Here is a 15,150-nt window from a genome sequence, read left to right on the forward strand (position 1 = left end):
CTCTTCATTTTGTTGTTACAGTATAAACTTATATTCGAATAACCGGACAAACGGACTTCATCTAAACAGATTTTGCTCGAAATGTGATAGAAATCTGCAAATTCGGTGTAAAGAGCGTATACCAAATTTCAACCATCTAGCTCAAAGTGTTTTTGGGTTATTTTTGTCACAGACAGACGGACATTTTCCAAAAATGTGTTTTCCGAACTCAGGGAGGCCTAAAACGTAGAGATTCATCAAAATCTAGAGTGCGAATTTTTTGACAATCACTATATTTTCTCTATAATGCATATACGAGAAAGTAAAAATATATTAAAACAGAGAAACTGATATTGTCAAATAACAGGATTTGGTAATTCCATTAAGAAAGCAACTGTGCAAGGAAAACCTTTACTTTCAAGATATTCTGGTATATTCAACATGTATTACGCATTTTGCGACTTTCCAGGGATATAAATAATTCTTAGAAGGTTTTAATGCCTAACAAAACCGTTTAAAAAAAGGGCATTAATTAAGTTTCTTTCTCCCTCACTTCACTTCACTTTCTTCATTCATTTTATTGATTTTTCCCACAAATGCGTTCTAACGAAGCGCCTAGCGAGAATGCACTTTTTTCTAAAGACCTTAACAAACTTTTTTCTTTAAGCTTCATGTTTTGAGACGTTTTCCTTCCAATTTTTTTCTTTCCTTTTTTTGTGTGTACTTTCAGGCAATGTTTTTTTCCCCCACATTTTAACGTTATTTTTTCTTCGCTGGCTCAGATGCCTTTCCCTTCTTCTTAACTGTTGCTGAAACTGCTTCTTTGATCCATTAATTACCTTATTCATTCTTTTGATATATTTCTCTGTACGGCTTTCTAAGAAATGATGTAGGATTTAACCAAAAAAAGCAATTAATTTTCAATACGTTTTAATCACTTGACTATACACTATTTCTTTACGTTCCCGTGTTAAACAGAAACCGTTCTCATATTTTTGAACGCTTTTAATGATACATATGAGTATTCTATTTTTATGCCATAAACATTTTTGTTTTTGTTCACTTTTATTTAACTTGATTTGCTTCATGTTTGGGAGGTTCGTGTTTATTAATCGCATTACACCTCTTGATGTGTTGAAATTTTTAATAGTTTTGTACTGCAATCATATTATACCGTTTTTGTATTCTAATTATCGGTTAATAGATTGATTTCATAAAAGTAACCGATTTATTCTATTGTTTGTTTGTTTGTTTCTTATAGCACTTGCCACTAACAAGCCCACTGTTATGAAGACAGCGATTTAAGCCTGAGGGGAACGTCTCTTATTTTTATAGCAGCGCCAACTAGGGCCAAGAGTACGACTTTGCCACTCACGCATCACTCATTCGCTTGCACAACCCCTTTTTACAGGAGGGCACATTCACACATCTCACAGATAGAACAACAGAAGAACAACCATGCCCAAACCGGGACTCGAACCCGGGACGCCCAGATCACGGGGAAGACGCGCTACCCCTATGCCAGGACGCCGGCGATTTATTCTATACATGTATGTATTAATAATGAATTTAAGGTAAAAATTATTCAAAAATTTCATAGCTTTTGCAATATGGAATCATACATTAAAAATTAAACAATAAAAATAATTCATAAATAAAATAATAATGTGTAATGATTCAAATAAAATTGCGATTCTTAAAAACTGTTTTCATTAAATTTATTTTAATGATTATTTGACCAGACCGACATTTCAACAGATATTACAAAATTTTCTTTAATTATTACACAACGGATCCTACTATAAAAATACAGCTAATGTAGATTTTGTTATGGATAATAAGTCTGGTAGGTATCCGGTGAAAAATTCAATAAGCGAGGGCTCTCACATGCGTCTCGTGAAATTCTCTGTCTTTGAAAATCTCTTCCCACAGAGTGAGTTCTCCATTTTTTTTCTCTCCCCCCCCCTTAACTCTAATGTGCTGTGTGCAGTTATTCAATCAGTGATTTGCTATCTGCTGTTGCTATCTAACTGTTGATTTTTCAAGTACTGTGTTTGTGGACATTTCGGCTGCGTTTTGCTACTCTTACTTCTTGCTTTTCGTAGAATCAAATGTCATTTTTTTATTGTCCAGTGAATTGGTTTTCTTCCTCCAAACGCTCATTGGCGGTTTTTGATAACAAAATCTAAGCTCGTATTGGACTTATAATTAAAGAAGTAACGTAATTTTCTAAGGGAATTCATATTCAACATTTGTGGTGTCACATGCTGCTTTGTTACTTTATTGTTGAAATACAGGGACCCATTTATCAAATAAATGACTTGTATAGGAGCCACAACTGTGTGTGTGGGGGGGAGGGGGCTTGAGAATCTTTTATAGTATCTTCAAGGTTATTGGCTGTGTGGTTTCATTAAGATTAAAATCAAGTACCGTATAAATTTTAGAACATTATTCTGAAGATTTTTTTCGTGTTTTCTAAATCACTTGCAAAACATATTTTTTTCTGTAGTTGACTGATAGACTTACAAGAAGGGACTTACAAGACAGCAGCCTTGGTGAACTTCGTATTCAAGTATCCAGGATACTTTAATTTTGTTTAAATTTATGACCTTATTTAAAAAAAATTTAAATATGTTAAAGAAATTTTTGATTCATCATTTTCTACGCTAGATATTAAAGCCAATTCTCTGGAAGTCAATCACGATTAAATAATTTGTTAATTCAATTTTTTGTAATGTGTTTCAGTTAAAAATTGCTTACATAGAAATAAAATTATATATAAATTACATAGAATATATATATATATATATATATATATATATATATATATAATATACATAATCTGAATACCTATAAGCCAACATTCTTCCAAGTCGCAATCAAAGCTGAAATTAGATGTCGAATGAAAAAAATAAATAAATAAGCTAATAAAATTAAATAAAGAAAAATTTCAGTCAAGTCAAAAGAAAGAAGGAAAAAATTAGAAACAAGTTTCGATTGGTTATGAAAAAGATGGCTATTTGCTAAGTTAGTTGAAAATAAAAAAACTTACGACGCAATTTTTGAATATAAATGCTGTAAGATAGAAATAACTTATTTATCATAGACAGGGCAGAATAAAAATTGTTATTTAATTAAAATTACTCATGTTGCAATATTTTTTTTTAAAGAAAAAGACGAATATTTTTCTTTAAAAGACTGGCATTGAAACAAATATGACGGGAAAATGTCTTGCAAAATAATTAGGCCTGCGAAAAAAAATTGTATTCTCCCTTGAGTGGATTCGAACACAAGAGGGAAATGGTACATTTTGAAATAATATAATGACTATTCAAAATAAATTTCAGATAATTTTGAAATTAAATTAAGATGTGACGATAATTCTTTTATTAACAACTAGATGGCAGTACCAGTAGCATTCATAGATCAAGTTCAGATTGAAATATTTAATTCCTTTTTTAGACTCAGATGAAAAAATCTTTAATTAAATAATTATCTCTCTAATTCACTTAAATTCATTTATAAATACGATCTGACACATACTTGCTATTATAATCAATAACTTATTAAATTTCTTTAATATTAATAATTAATAGTTCATAACTACTCAAATAAAAACTGCCTCAGAGCAAGCATTCATAAATTCAACACAGTCAAATATTTAGGAGAAGAGAAAAAGTAAAACTGTAATGAGATCTTGAAAGATTTGCTTAGAAAAGTATGAATATGAGGAGAAATTACTGTTTTATGTCTGCCATTATTATTTCCTCTCTTACTCTTATTATTTAAATCCTGCTGGCAGTGATTACTAACAAATTAACAAAATTTATTGAGAATATATTTATATATATATATATATATATAATATTAAAACTATAAACAATGAATAAACATCGATCGTTCTAATAAAAATGTTTAGAGAATTATAAGACGAGTACGTTTTATTAAAAAATTTTAAATGCCCGTGGAACTCAAATCTACATTCCGTGTATTATAAGAAGCAATAATCAGAAAATCCAGTGAAGTTCGAATATAAAAAAAAAGGGTATGGAGTCTTTGATGCTAAAAACCTCAATTTATCCACATCAATAATAATAATAGACATAAAAAATTATTCAGGAAAGAAAGAAAAAAAAAGTTACAGCTTTGCATGGAAAGAAAAACAACCAGTCACTAATAAAAGCTAAAAGCGATTATCAATGTTTTTAGAAACTGTATTGAAATCCTTTGCACAACCCTTTTTATGATAAAAAAAAAATTTAGGATTCTATTTTTATCTTAATATATATAATAAATATTCGATTTTATTTCTTAGATATTTAAATACGCTGAAAGCGCTAAACATAAAAGCCTAAATAAGCGCATCGTTTTATTAATTTTTTTTTAATATTCTACTGTACTAGTTCAGCAACAATTTTTCAATTATATCATTTTAATGTATTTAAATAAGCTAAAATAAAATAATTCGAATATTTATTATATATATTAAGATAAAAACAGAATCATAACTTTTTTGGAATCTTAAAAATCTTTATACAAATTATTTCATAGAAGTTTTTAAAAACATTGATAATCTCTTTTAGAGTTTCATTACTAAATCGGCTTTTGTTTTCCACGAAACACTACATTTTTTTTTTTTTTTTTTCTTTCTTTTCGGATAAAAAATATTTTTCTCATTTCTGTCATTATTATTATAGAAATGAGTAAACTAGGGTTTTTGGAATCAAAGGCTGTCGTCCTCTTTTTCTTATATTTAACTTAACTGGAATTTCAGACATTTTTTTTTAAATAATTATTTCCTCTTAAAAAATGTCACTATTTGCCTTCAAAAATGTATTTTTATTTTTCTTGCTGGATTTAGATTAAAACAAGGTATTGAAAAATATCTAAAGAAATTTTATTCATGTCTTTGAGAACTAAAATTTGTCTTCAATTCAGTGTGAGAACTAAATTTTATAAGATATTAATGTTAGACCATTGTTATTGAGATTAACTTTCACCGCTGATTTTTAGAAAGGAATTATTTTTTGACTGTCTTCTTCAAATTTCTATTTTCTTTAACAGATGGCAGCACGAATAGCAATAAATTTTCAGCTTTCTTCTAAAATAAGTATATATTTTATGTGTGGTTGCATTAACAGTTATAATTCAAAAGCTAAAACTAATCGTGTTTGTCATAAGCATCTAGTATACATATCTTAAAGGAGCAAATATTTTCTCTGGATAATTTCATTGTTTCATGCTTTCCTCATCTATCTACTTTATATCGTGCTAGAGCATTTGGATATATGATAGCTTATTTATTACATGCCGCTTAATATTTAAAATAATATTTAAATTTAACATCAATTCTATGTACCAAATGCACGGATACAGAAAAAAAATACAAATTTTCATGAGAAATAATTTTTCACGCTTTTTTCGGTGAAAATTAAAATGATTTTCAAAATTTATTTTATGCATTATAGGATAAAAATTAAATGAAAAAGTAATTTTTATACCGATAATTATATTCTATTCTTTTCTGAATGTTCTGCAAAATGAATTTCATTTGATCGCCATCACATGATTAGGAGGAAGATTACTACTCAACACTTTGATACTGCAAAACTTTGAGAATAATAAAGAAAAGAATCCGTCGGGAACGATTGAAAGGCGTGTATCTTCTTGGCGCATTATCTTAGTTAAGTTAGAAGCGAATCGCCGATATGGCCGTTTCTTTAGCACTTTCTGGCTCCCGATGTGCTTCTAATTGCCTTCTGAAACAAAATGTTATCGGAAAGTGCAAATCGGCAGTTAACTGCAGACATTTTTCTCTTTCCGCAACCTGCCAGGTTGCCGGCGAGCCCGAAGGGCCGCGAATAGTGACCCAGGATATCCCCGGACCAAAATCCTCAGCTCTAAAAAATGAGCTAAACAGTCTTCAAAACCCTGCTTCTGTTCAGTTATTCATCAATTATAGCAAATCGATTGGCAATTACCTGGTCGATGCTGATGACAACGTTTTTCTGGATGTTTACAATCAAATATCATCCATGCCTCTTGGATATAATCACCCATCTTTGATTCAAGCTATGAAAAATCCAGACAACTTGCAAGCGTTTGTTAACAGGCCTGCCCTTGGTGTTTTGCCGCCTACTGATTTTGTTGACAAGTTGAATACTAGTCTGATGTCAATTGCACCGCCAGGTCTGAAAGAAATCCAGACGATGGCATGTGGATCTTGTTCAAATGAGAATGCATTTAAAGCTGTCTGCTTTTGGTACCAAAACAAGCAGCGCGGCGGCAAACCTGTCACTGAGCAAGAGCTTCGATCCTGCATGGTGAATGAAGCACCAGGTGCTGCAAATCTGAGTATTCTATCATTTATGGGAGGATTTCATGGGCGTACTTTTGGAGCACTTGCTTGCACTCACTCAAAACCAATTCACAAACTGGATGTACCATCATTTGACTGGCCAATTGCTGATTTCCCGAAATATAAGTATCCGTTGGAGCAGTTCCAGAAGGAAAATGCAGCTGAAGATGCTAAGTCCTTAGCTCAAGTAGAGGATTTGATTGACAGATACCAAAAAAAACGTCCTGTTGCTGGATTGATTGTCGAACCCATTCAAGCTGAAGGAGGGGATAACCATGCATCAGACAATTATTTTAGGAAGCTGCGTAAATTGTGCTTAGATAAAGGCGTTGCTTTTATTTGTGATGAAGTCCAAACTGGTGGTGGACCAACTGGAAAATTCTGGGCACATGAGTACTGGGGTCTGGAAGTCCCTCCAGATGTAGTCACATTTAGCAAAAAGATGCTAACTGGTGGCTATTTCTATCGTGATGAGTTTCGTCCAGATGCAGGATATAGAGTTTTTAATACTTGGCTAGGAGATCCCTCTAAGATGGTACTGTTGCAAGAAGTTATTAAAGTAATTAAGGATCAAAATCTGGTTAAAAACATGGAAACAACAGGAGCTCATTTACTGAAGGGTTTTAAAGATCTCCAAAATAAACATGTAGGTAAAATTTTTAATGCTCGTGGTAGGGGAACCTTTGCAGCCATAGATTTTGCTAGTGCTGAAGCTAGAGATAAAGCTGTTAAATGCTTACATAAAAGAGGTGTCCATTGTGGAGGAAGTGGGGTTAAAACCTTAAGAGTTAGAACAGCGCTTATTTTTGAACCGAAGCATGCTGATATATTCCTAGATCGTTTGAACCAGGTATTGAAGGATGATTTTTAATTTAATATTGACATTAAATTTAAATCAACTTAAATGAAACACAAATTATATATTTGTTACTAAAAGGTTAGATGATTGAGATATATAGATTTTTATGCTGATAAAATTAAATTTATCTTAAAAAGATGAAAGTTCTACTTTTTTACATATATTTTTAACAAAAAATTCTTAGCGGAGAAATTTTTAAATTTTTTGTTTGGTTAAAATTTTTATTATTTTATACAATATTTAGTTTCAAAAATTACTTGATAATATTTTTTTGAAGGAGCTTCTTGTGATGTGGTATATTAACAATTCTACTATTTAATCGGTTTCCGAACTGAAACCTTTGAAAGTTTCTGTTTTATTATTGGCTAAAAAATTAATCTTGAAGTCTGATTGATTTTTAAGATTTTTTTTTTTTTTTTTTTTTTTTTTTAATTTTAGACAGACACATTGTGGTTCAGTTATTAGATATTCAAAGTACAAACATCTGGTACACATGTTGTAAAATTGGAAAATGCTGAAAGTATTAAAATAATGACATAAATTAAAATAATTTATTTTTATCATTAGATTTCAATATGTTTCATTGGGGAAGTGAAATCTTTTAATTAGAATATCTGCAAGTTTAAAATTCTGATGTTAAATGTTAATCATTTAACAGTTAATCCCGAGTACTAAATTTTAGCAGATTGCATGCAGTACCTAAAAGTGAAATGATAGTTTATTAACAAATTCAAACACTTTTATTTTTTTAATACTTTATCATTAGCAGTTAATAAATTATATAGTATCGTGTGATCTAGAATTATCAGCTATCTTTGAAGTTAAAGTAACTGAACATGCCTTGCATTTTGTGTTTAAATTTATTATTTGTAATATATTTGAAATGTTTTAGTTTGGTTTTAGAGCAACTGTGAGACTCATAAAATTTCCTTAAAAATACATTATTTTTAAGAGTTGCATTACATGAGATCTATGTTTAATTGTAGTTACTAATTTTAATTACAAACTGATATTAATTAAGGCATTGGATAAAATAACTGCATTGAAATAAAATAAAGCATTCCAAACTGCAGTTTATATACTTTGTATTATGAATTAATAAATGTTGTTAGAGTGGAAACTATGGTTTTTAAGTGCAATGATATTATAACCACTGCTTTGTTACAAAAAAAAAAAAAAAAAAAAAACTTTTTGATTAAAATGCATACTGTGTCTTCATTTAAATATTAAGGTATTGAAAGAAAAGATTTTTAATAAGATAACTAACAGTTCTTTAGTTCTATTACATTGACATGGACCCTGAAATATTATTTGCATGGTTGTATTGTTGTTGTATTGTACCAATAAAAATTCTAAAGACTAAATAATAATAAAAACTGGAAATTTTTTAATGTCGACCTTTTGAACCACACAAAGCAGTGGGCTAAATTTTACTTTTTTTTTCCCCTATCTGATTTAATCTTCATTAATATTTTGTTTTTATTATTACACTAACTTCATAAATAAGTCTTCCAATAGTTTTCATGTTTAGATGTGTTGTTAAATATATGTGTTATATTTACCGAGCTGATAAATAAATACATCCATGTATTTTTGTATTGTCTTAGAGAAACAATTAGAGAATAATATTTTTCTTGGTGTTTAATATGCACTTATAATTTTACTGCATGATTAAGTGTTGGTGCTGGTTTATCTTTGTGACAAACAAATTTAATTGCTCATTTTGTGTTCTGACATTAGGTGTTAATAATATGTTAATTAAATCATCTTCTCTTTTTTACTTGGTGCTTTTCTGTTATTCTGACTGCAGCTAAAGTATATGTCAAGTATTCTCATTATTTCACAAAAAACTAGGAATATATTACCATCTTTTTGACTTGGCCCAAATATGGCCCTTACTATTTTAAATAAAAGTAACATTTTACACCAAAGTGTCTACTTAGTAACAGCTGCCTTATACTAGCTGATTGAAAGTCTACTGCTAATTCTGTAGCCTATGATTTCTGTTATGTTAGCAAATGCGGTGTTGATGTAAAATTACATTTTGCATAAAAACTCGTGTTGAGTAACAGCTGCTGTCTAATTAACGGAAAGGTAATATTGTTTTTTTATTACAAATATATGAATATGTTATTGATTTAACTCAATTATTATGCAATTAGATGATTTTACATATTTTTTAAAAACTGCCAACCGAATAAATTCAGTGTTGTTTTTTTATGTGTGTGTGTGAAGGGAAAGAAATTGATTATATGAAAGTTTTGTTATTATTATTTTTTTTAATTATAAAGCATTGCACATATTTCCCATCTATAAATGTACTGTTTATCGCAGATGTCTAGTCAAGATATATGTATATATCAGTGTGCATTGCCGTGTCTCCTATAGATTAAAGGGTTTCTTCCTTTTGAAATTTTTGGCATAGACATACTGGTGGCAAAGAATGTATTATACTCAGAATATAAATTGTGAAAAGATTTAAAATTGTGGTTTAAAATAAAAATATCAGGAATGACTAATGGCAAAAATTTTGTCCATCATATTAAATGTGGTTAAAGGAATGAAAATTTAAATATATGCCATTTTTTTTATGAGATTTTGTGTACATTTAAGGAAGGCATTTTCTATCCATGTGCCAAACATTTAGCTAGCTAAAACATATAATGTACATCATATATCTAATGTGCTATATTGATATGTCTAATAACGATGACATACATTATGATAATTGTCTACCCTATGTACATTTACTATACCATAATGATGTGCTTTTATGGCATTATTTGTTTATGTTTATGCAATATATGTTGCTTCAATGTTATTTTTTTTAATATTAAAATATGTTTATCAGTTGATAGAGTTTGTTTTAAATTGATTTATAAGAAACACTGAATAATTTCATAATTCACTTATTCATTTCATAATAATTTCACTTAAGTTAAAACTACAGAAAGTAAACCTGGAACAAAAGAACTTTTTTGTTCCAAATAAAAATCTTTGTGGATTTACTACATACAAAAATGAAATTCAACTAAAAAAGAAAATTTTGATTTGTGTTTGACAAATAATACAGTTTATACTTTTTCTCGAAAGCAAAGAAACTATAAAAGTGTTAGTCACATTTATATACATATGATAATCATAAAACTTTATTTAAAAACAATGACATGTATAAAAAACACATTGAATATTTTCAGATCAACAAAGACTTCAACAAACACCACATAGATAACTATTTACAAAAGTTCTAGTGCCACATCAAAAAAATACAGTAGCATTTGTAATAAAATACAAATTTACATTTGAATAAATACTTTAAACTTTGTGATTAAAAGTCAAAATTTACTTTAATAAATTGAAATAAATATCAGACAATTTTCATTTGGACATGTGACATACAATACTCCTTTAAACAAATGAAAATTAGAGATTTATTCGGAAAGAACTTGGATTTAAATCTTATGATACATATTAAGAAAAGATATTCTGTTGACAACACAGAAAGCATATTACCACAATACAGTTTTGCATTAAGGACCACTATTTTTACTATAACAAGGAATGGAATGATTTTTTATTTATTATTGTTTTTAATTTGAAATTGTTGAGCAGGATTAAACAAAAGGATATTTTTGTTAATTTTATAACAATAGTTGATGAAAATGCCTCTTTACTATTAAAATAATTTTGATGGTTTTGTTTTACTACTCATATTAACTCTTCAAAACTTTTCTTTTGTATATTTGTGTAGAAAATGGCTACGAGAAAATTTTGAAGGGGCATAATTTTCCATTATGGTGTAGGAATACCTTGGAATTTTGAAATTTTCTTGCTAAGGCTTCATTAAAAAATTTATAGCTGTATGTATTGATTAAAAGTAAAGCAAATTATTCTTTGACGATAGATACCAGTCATTCAAATTTTTGTGGGTGTATTATCTAATTTTAAGCATTAAAAACATAATGTTAAGCAAAATTTGCAGTTTTAAAATAATTTGGAATCCTTTTTTCGCCACTTTTCTAAATAAAAAAGAATAAGTTCTTCAAAATTAAAAAAATAAATAAATAACAGAATTTTTTTATTTGCGATATTTTAATACTGAAAAAGTAAAAAACACTAAATGATTGTTCATAATCAAACGATAAAGATTTTATCGATCTAAAATGGATTCCATTAAAATATATCTTTTTATTTAATTTTTACTGCGTCTGTTTTGACTGCAGCATTAAAAAGTCATCAATCAACTAACCAATGAAATTGTTTGATAAGAAATAAATGCGTTTGAATAAATTCTAAAGGAAAAAAACTTAGTTTTTTGCGATGAAAAAAAAAAAAAATCACAAATAGTGATCGAAATCACCGATTATATTTCTTGTAATATATTACTTACAATGCCATATGAGCAAATGATTATCGTCTGAGCAGATTCTTCTTTCTCAACTCAGCTTTTGTGATATTTTTATTCGACATTAAGCATCTGGATTTCTTAGAATTTGAAAACATTAAAAACTCAAAACCGCTTGATTTATTCGTTGCAAATTAGAGTACTAATTCTTTGAATGCGGACTTTGACAATAATTCTCCGCACACAATTTTAAAATTACTGAAATAAGAAGAAAATTATATTTTAAGTACTATAATGGAATTCATTTGTCCATTTTTTTTAATGTTTAAATCGTTGTATTTCTCACATAGATACAAATAAGTTTCCTAAATAAGCAGAAAGATTTTTTTTTCTTTTGCTGTTAGAAGTATGAAAAATAATTTTTATTTTTGAATATCTTATTTACCACGCTCATGAAATATTTCACTACTTTCTAGTTACGATTATTTCAAATACAAAATGGGCTTCATTTTTTGATTTTTTTTTTAGTGTTTGATTCAAACATGAATTCTTGCAATTGATAAGAACAGCAAAATTATCTTAATTCTTCGAATTTTGGTATTAATGCATTGCGAAGAATACATTGACTTTTTTTTTTTTTTCCCTTTTCTGAACCTTTTTTTTTTTTTTTTTTTATAAACTATACAAGTGATAATTAAGCAGAATTTTCTTTCGAGGTGGGGGGGGGGGGAATCACTTTTAATTTTTTTAAATTAATAATCTTTTAATAAATTAAATCGATAATGTTATTACAACTTAAAAATAACCATTCTATGCTTCTCCCATTTTTGTAATTCGTTCCAGATCTTATCTAAAAGAGAATGCAAAAGTCCTTAAAAGATAAGCAAATGTTCCATCCTTTTTGGCATGTTTTCAAATAAAGGCCATAAAGAGCTAATATAATGAAATACTCAGAATATTTTCGCATATAAAACGGGAATATAAGTCATAAAATCCAATAAGTAATAAAAGTGAGCAGGGTTTTGTTTCGAAAAAACATTCGGAGATAAAATTCCCAAAGAAATACTTAGGAAAGCATATTAGATCAGTTTTTATTTTTTAAAAATTCAGGTATCAAATGATAGATAATCGATATAAAGCTGTTTTGTTGCATTATCAAAGAACTAATTTTGTTTACTTTTTTTAAAGTTTCATATTTTCAACAATTTGGATGCTATTTTGGCACGGATCTGGCAATTTTTAGTGAATTGGATTATAATATCATTTATAACGATTTAGGAATATAGAAAATCTGTAATAAAAATAAGCGTTATGAATTAAATAAAATTTATGTGTTCAAATTTTTTAATAAAGGGAAATGACTTAAAAATTATTCTGTTATTATAGGATGGTAGATCATAATTACTTAAATTTTAATTATTTGAATTGTAAATGGATAATTAATCAAAATATTTCATAAACAGTGAAATATGAAATTCCAGGTAAATCGAGACAAATTCTGAATGGAACAAAAAGGAATTATATTAAACCTGTACTCGGGCAACGCAAAAAAGTTCCCCTGGATTATTTTATATAATTTGGCAACCCATGCTGTTATAACTTTACATATAAACAATTACTCGTTTTCTTTCTAAAGTTATTGTACTTATCCGTATTGCTTATTGTATATTATTAAAATGAGAAAAATAATATAATAACGATTAAAAATTTTGTAAAGAAAAAGTTATATTTTCCAGAAGTTGGAAAGTTAAATAAGTGTAGCCAAAGAACAATGCCGCATTTATATGACCACATTTTACAGAACGATATTTGGATTTGATGACACAATGCGATGCAGTTTTTCTCTGATCTAAATATATTTTGCTAACAATGACATTTGTTTTGAATGACGTCTAAACTTTATAAATATTTGCCACTTTTGATTCTTGGTCTATTTTTCTATTTCCATGCCAATTTAGTCTGGAATATAATCTAATAAAATTATAAGAATTTAGTCAGTTAAGCGGAAAATATGTACAAGGGATGGATGGTTTTGTATAGACGCTTTCTGCCCAAGTTCTAATGTCTAATAAATACCTTGGCCACTTTCGATTCTTGATCTATTTTTCCATTTCCATCTCAGCATAGCCTGGTATATAATAGAATAGAATTTTAAGAATTTAGTCAGTTAAGCAAAAAAGTATGTGCCAGGGAATTTATAAGTATATATAGACATACTTTTAAAAAAATCCGATAGATAGTTTTGCCATGCCGTATTTCACTGATCAGCCCAGATTGGTCCTTATTTCTCTCTAAGTTTTAATGTCTAATAAAGCTATGCGAATACATTACTTGTCATTGCAGCTTTTAATACAATTGAGAAGAGAGTATTTTCCTTAATATCAACTCAATGGCCGGATGAACCAAACAGATTATCAACAGACAACTGAAACAATTTTTATCTTAATTAAAATTTTAAAATAACTTGCTGCCCAAATTTAAAATTATGTGAAAGAAAATGATACATATAAGAAACTAAAATCGACTTGAAAATATGACAGGATTGAAAAGAATTAACTTTGACTTGTTTTTAATTATTCTACGTATTCATTTTATATGATTGCTTAAAAATTTATTGATTTTTATAAGAAAAAAGTAAACTATTATCTAGCTACTTTTTATTTGTTTCATTCTTAAATATTCCTATCAACATGTAGCAAACCTGCCAATGGAACTTTAGAAAATAACATAAATTAATCATTTTCGAAGCTGCTATTAGCTAGTTGTTTGAAAAATTAACCAACTGTTCCGTTTCGAGGGCTACTAGCAAAGAAATATTGAACAACGCAGGTGATTTTAGAGGAACAAGGTCAGTATTAAGCATGGTGCACCAAGTGCACTGGTTCACTATATTTTTCACAATCAAATATTTTTAAAGTGGTGAGAAAGCTATTAAGAAACAAGCATAAAAATTAGCGGATAAGCCCATTCAATTAAGAAAAATAACTATTTCATTTTCTGATTTAATTAAGTGGAAATATTACCTTAATTAATAAAATCTTATATTAAAGACGTTCATTTTGATATCTTTTGCAACTTTTAGTACAAATGTTGTCATCTATTATACTAATAGTTTAACAGACGGCAACTAGTTCATTATAGTAAATTGATTAGAAAAGAGCTACAGTTAATTATTATATTATTTAAGTAAAAGTATAATTTTATACAAACTATTTGCAAAATCACAAAGAATTTTAAAAATGCGCTATCAAAAATTACATATAATTATAAATCTGAAAATATATCTAACATTCAATATAAAAATATTTGTTTAAAGCGCCTTGGGCACAAGATTTTTTTTTCAATAAAAATATATAATTCAATTAGTTTAAAACAGAAAAAAATAACCTAATGTTTTATCAATAAATATCATCCAATTTGAATTAATAACGACGTTCACTTGAAACATTTATCTGACAGTCTCAAGAATTTTCTAATTTCTTGAAAGAAGATCAGAAAATTCAAATAAAGTTTTTAAACTTCACGCAGTTTCTGCGTAAAGTTATCCAAAAAAAGTTGTTCAATGATTCTAGACTGCTCTGTTATTAATTCTCTGCAGATTTAACCTAG

The 15,150-nt window shown here is 28.2% G+C and overlaps 1 protein-coding gene across 1 annotated transcript; it reads left to right on the top strand.

The window, feature by feature from the left end:
- The first annotated feature begins 5,599 nt into the window (after positions 1-5,599).
- On the top strand, positions 5,600-10,051 carry LOC129988350 (4-aminobutyrate aminotransferase, mitochondrial-like). The gene has a single exon (XM_056096553.1). The coding sequence runs from the start codon at positions 5,688-5,690 to the stop codon at positions 7,206-7,208; it is 1,521 nt and encodes a 506-aa protein (XP_055952528.1). The 5' UTR covers positions 5,600-5,687; the 3' UTR covers positions 7,209-10,051.
- The last annotated feature ends 5,099 nt before the right edge of the window (positions 10,052-15,150 follow it).

Source organism: Argiope bruennichi, chromosome 10 (genome assembly GCF_947563725.1).
Source record: "Argiope bruennichi chromosome 10, qqArgBrue1.1, whole genome shotgun sequence".
Classification (NCBI taxonomy): domain Eukaryota; kingdom Metazoa; phylum Arthropoda; class Arachnida; order Araneae; family Araneidae; genus Argiope; species Argiope bruennichi.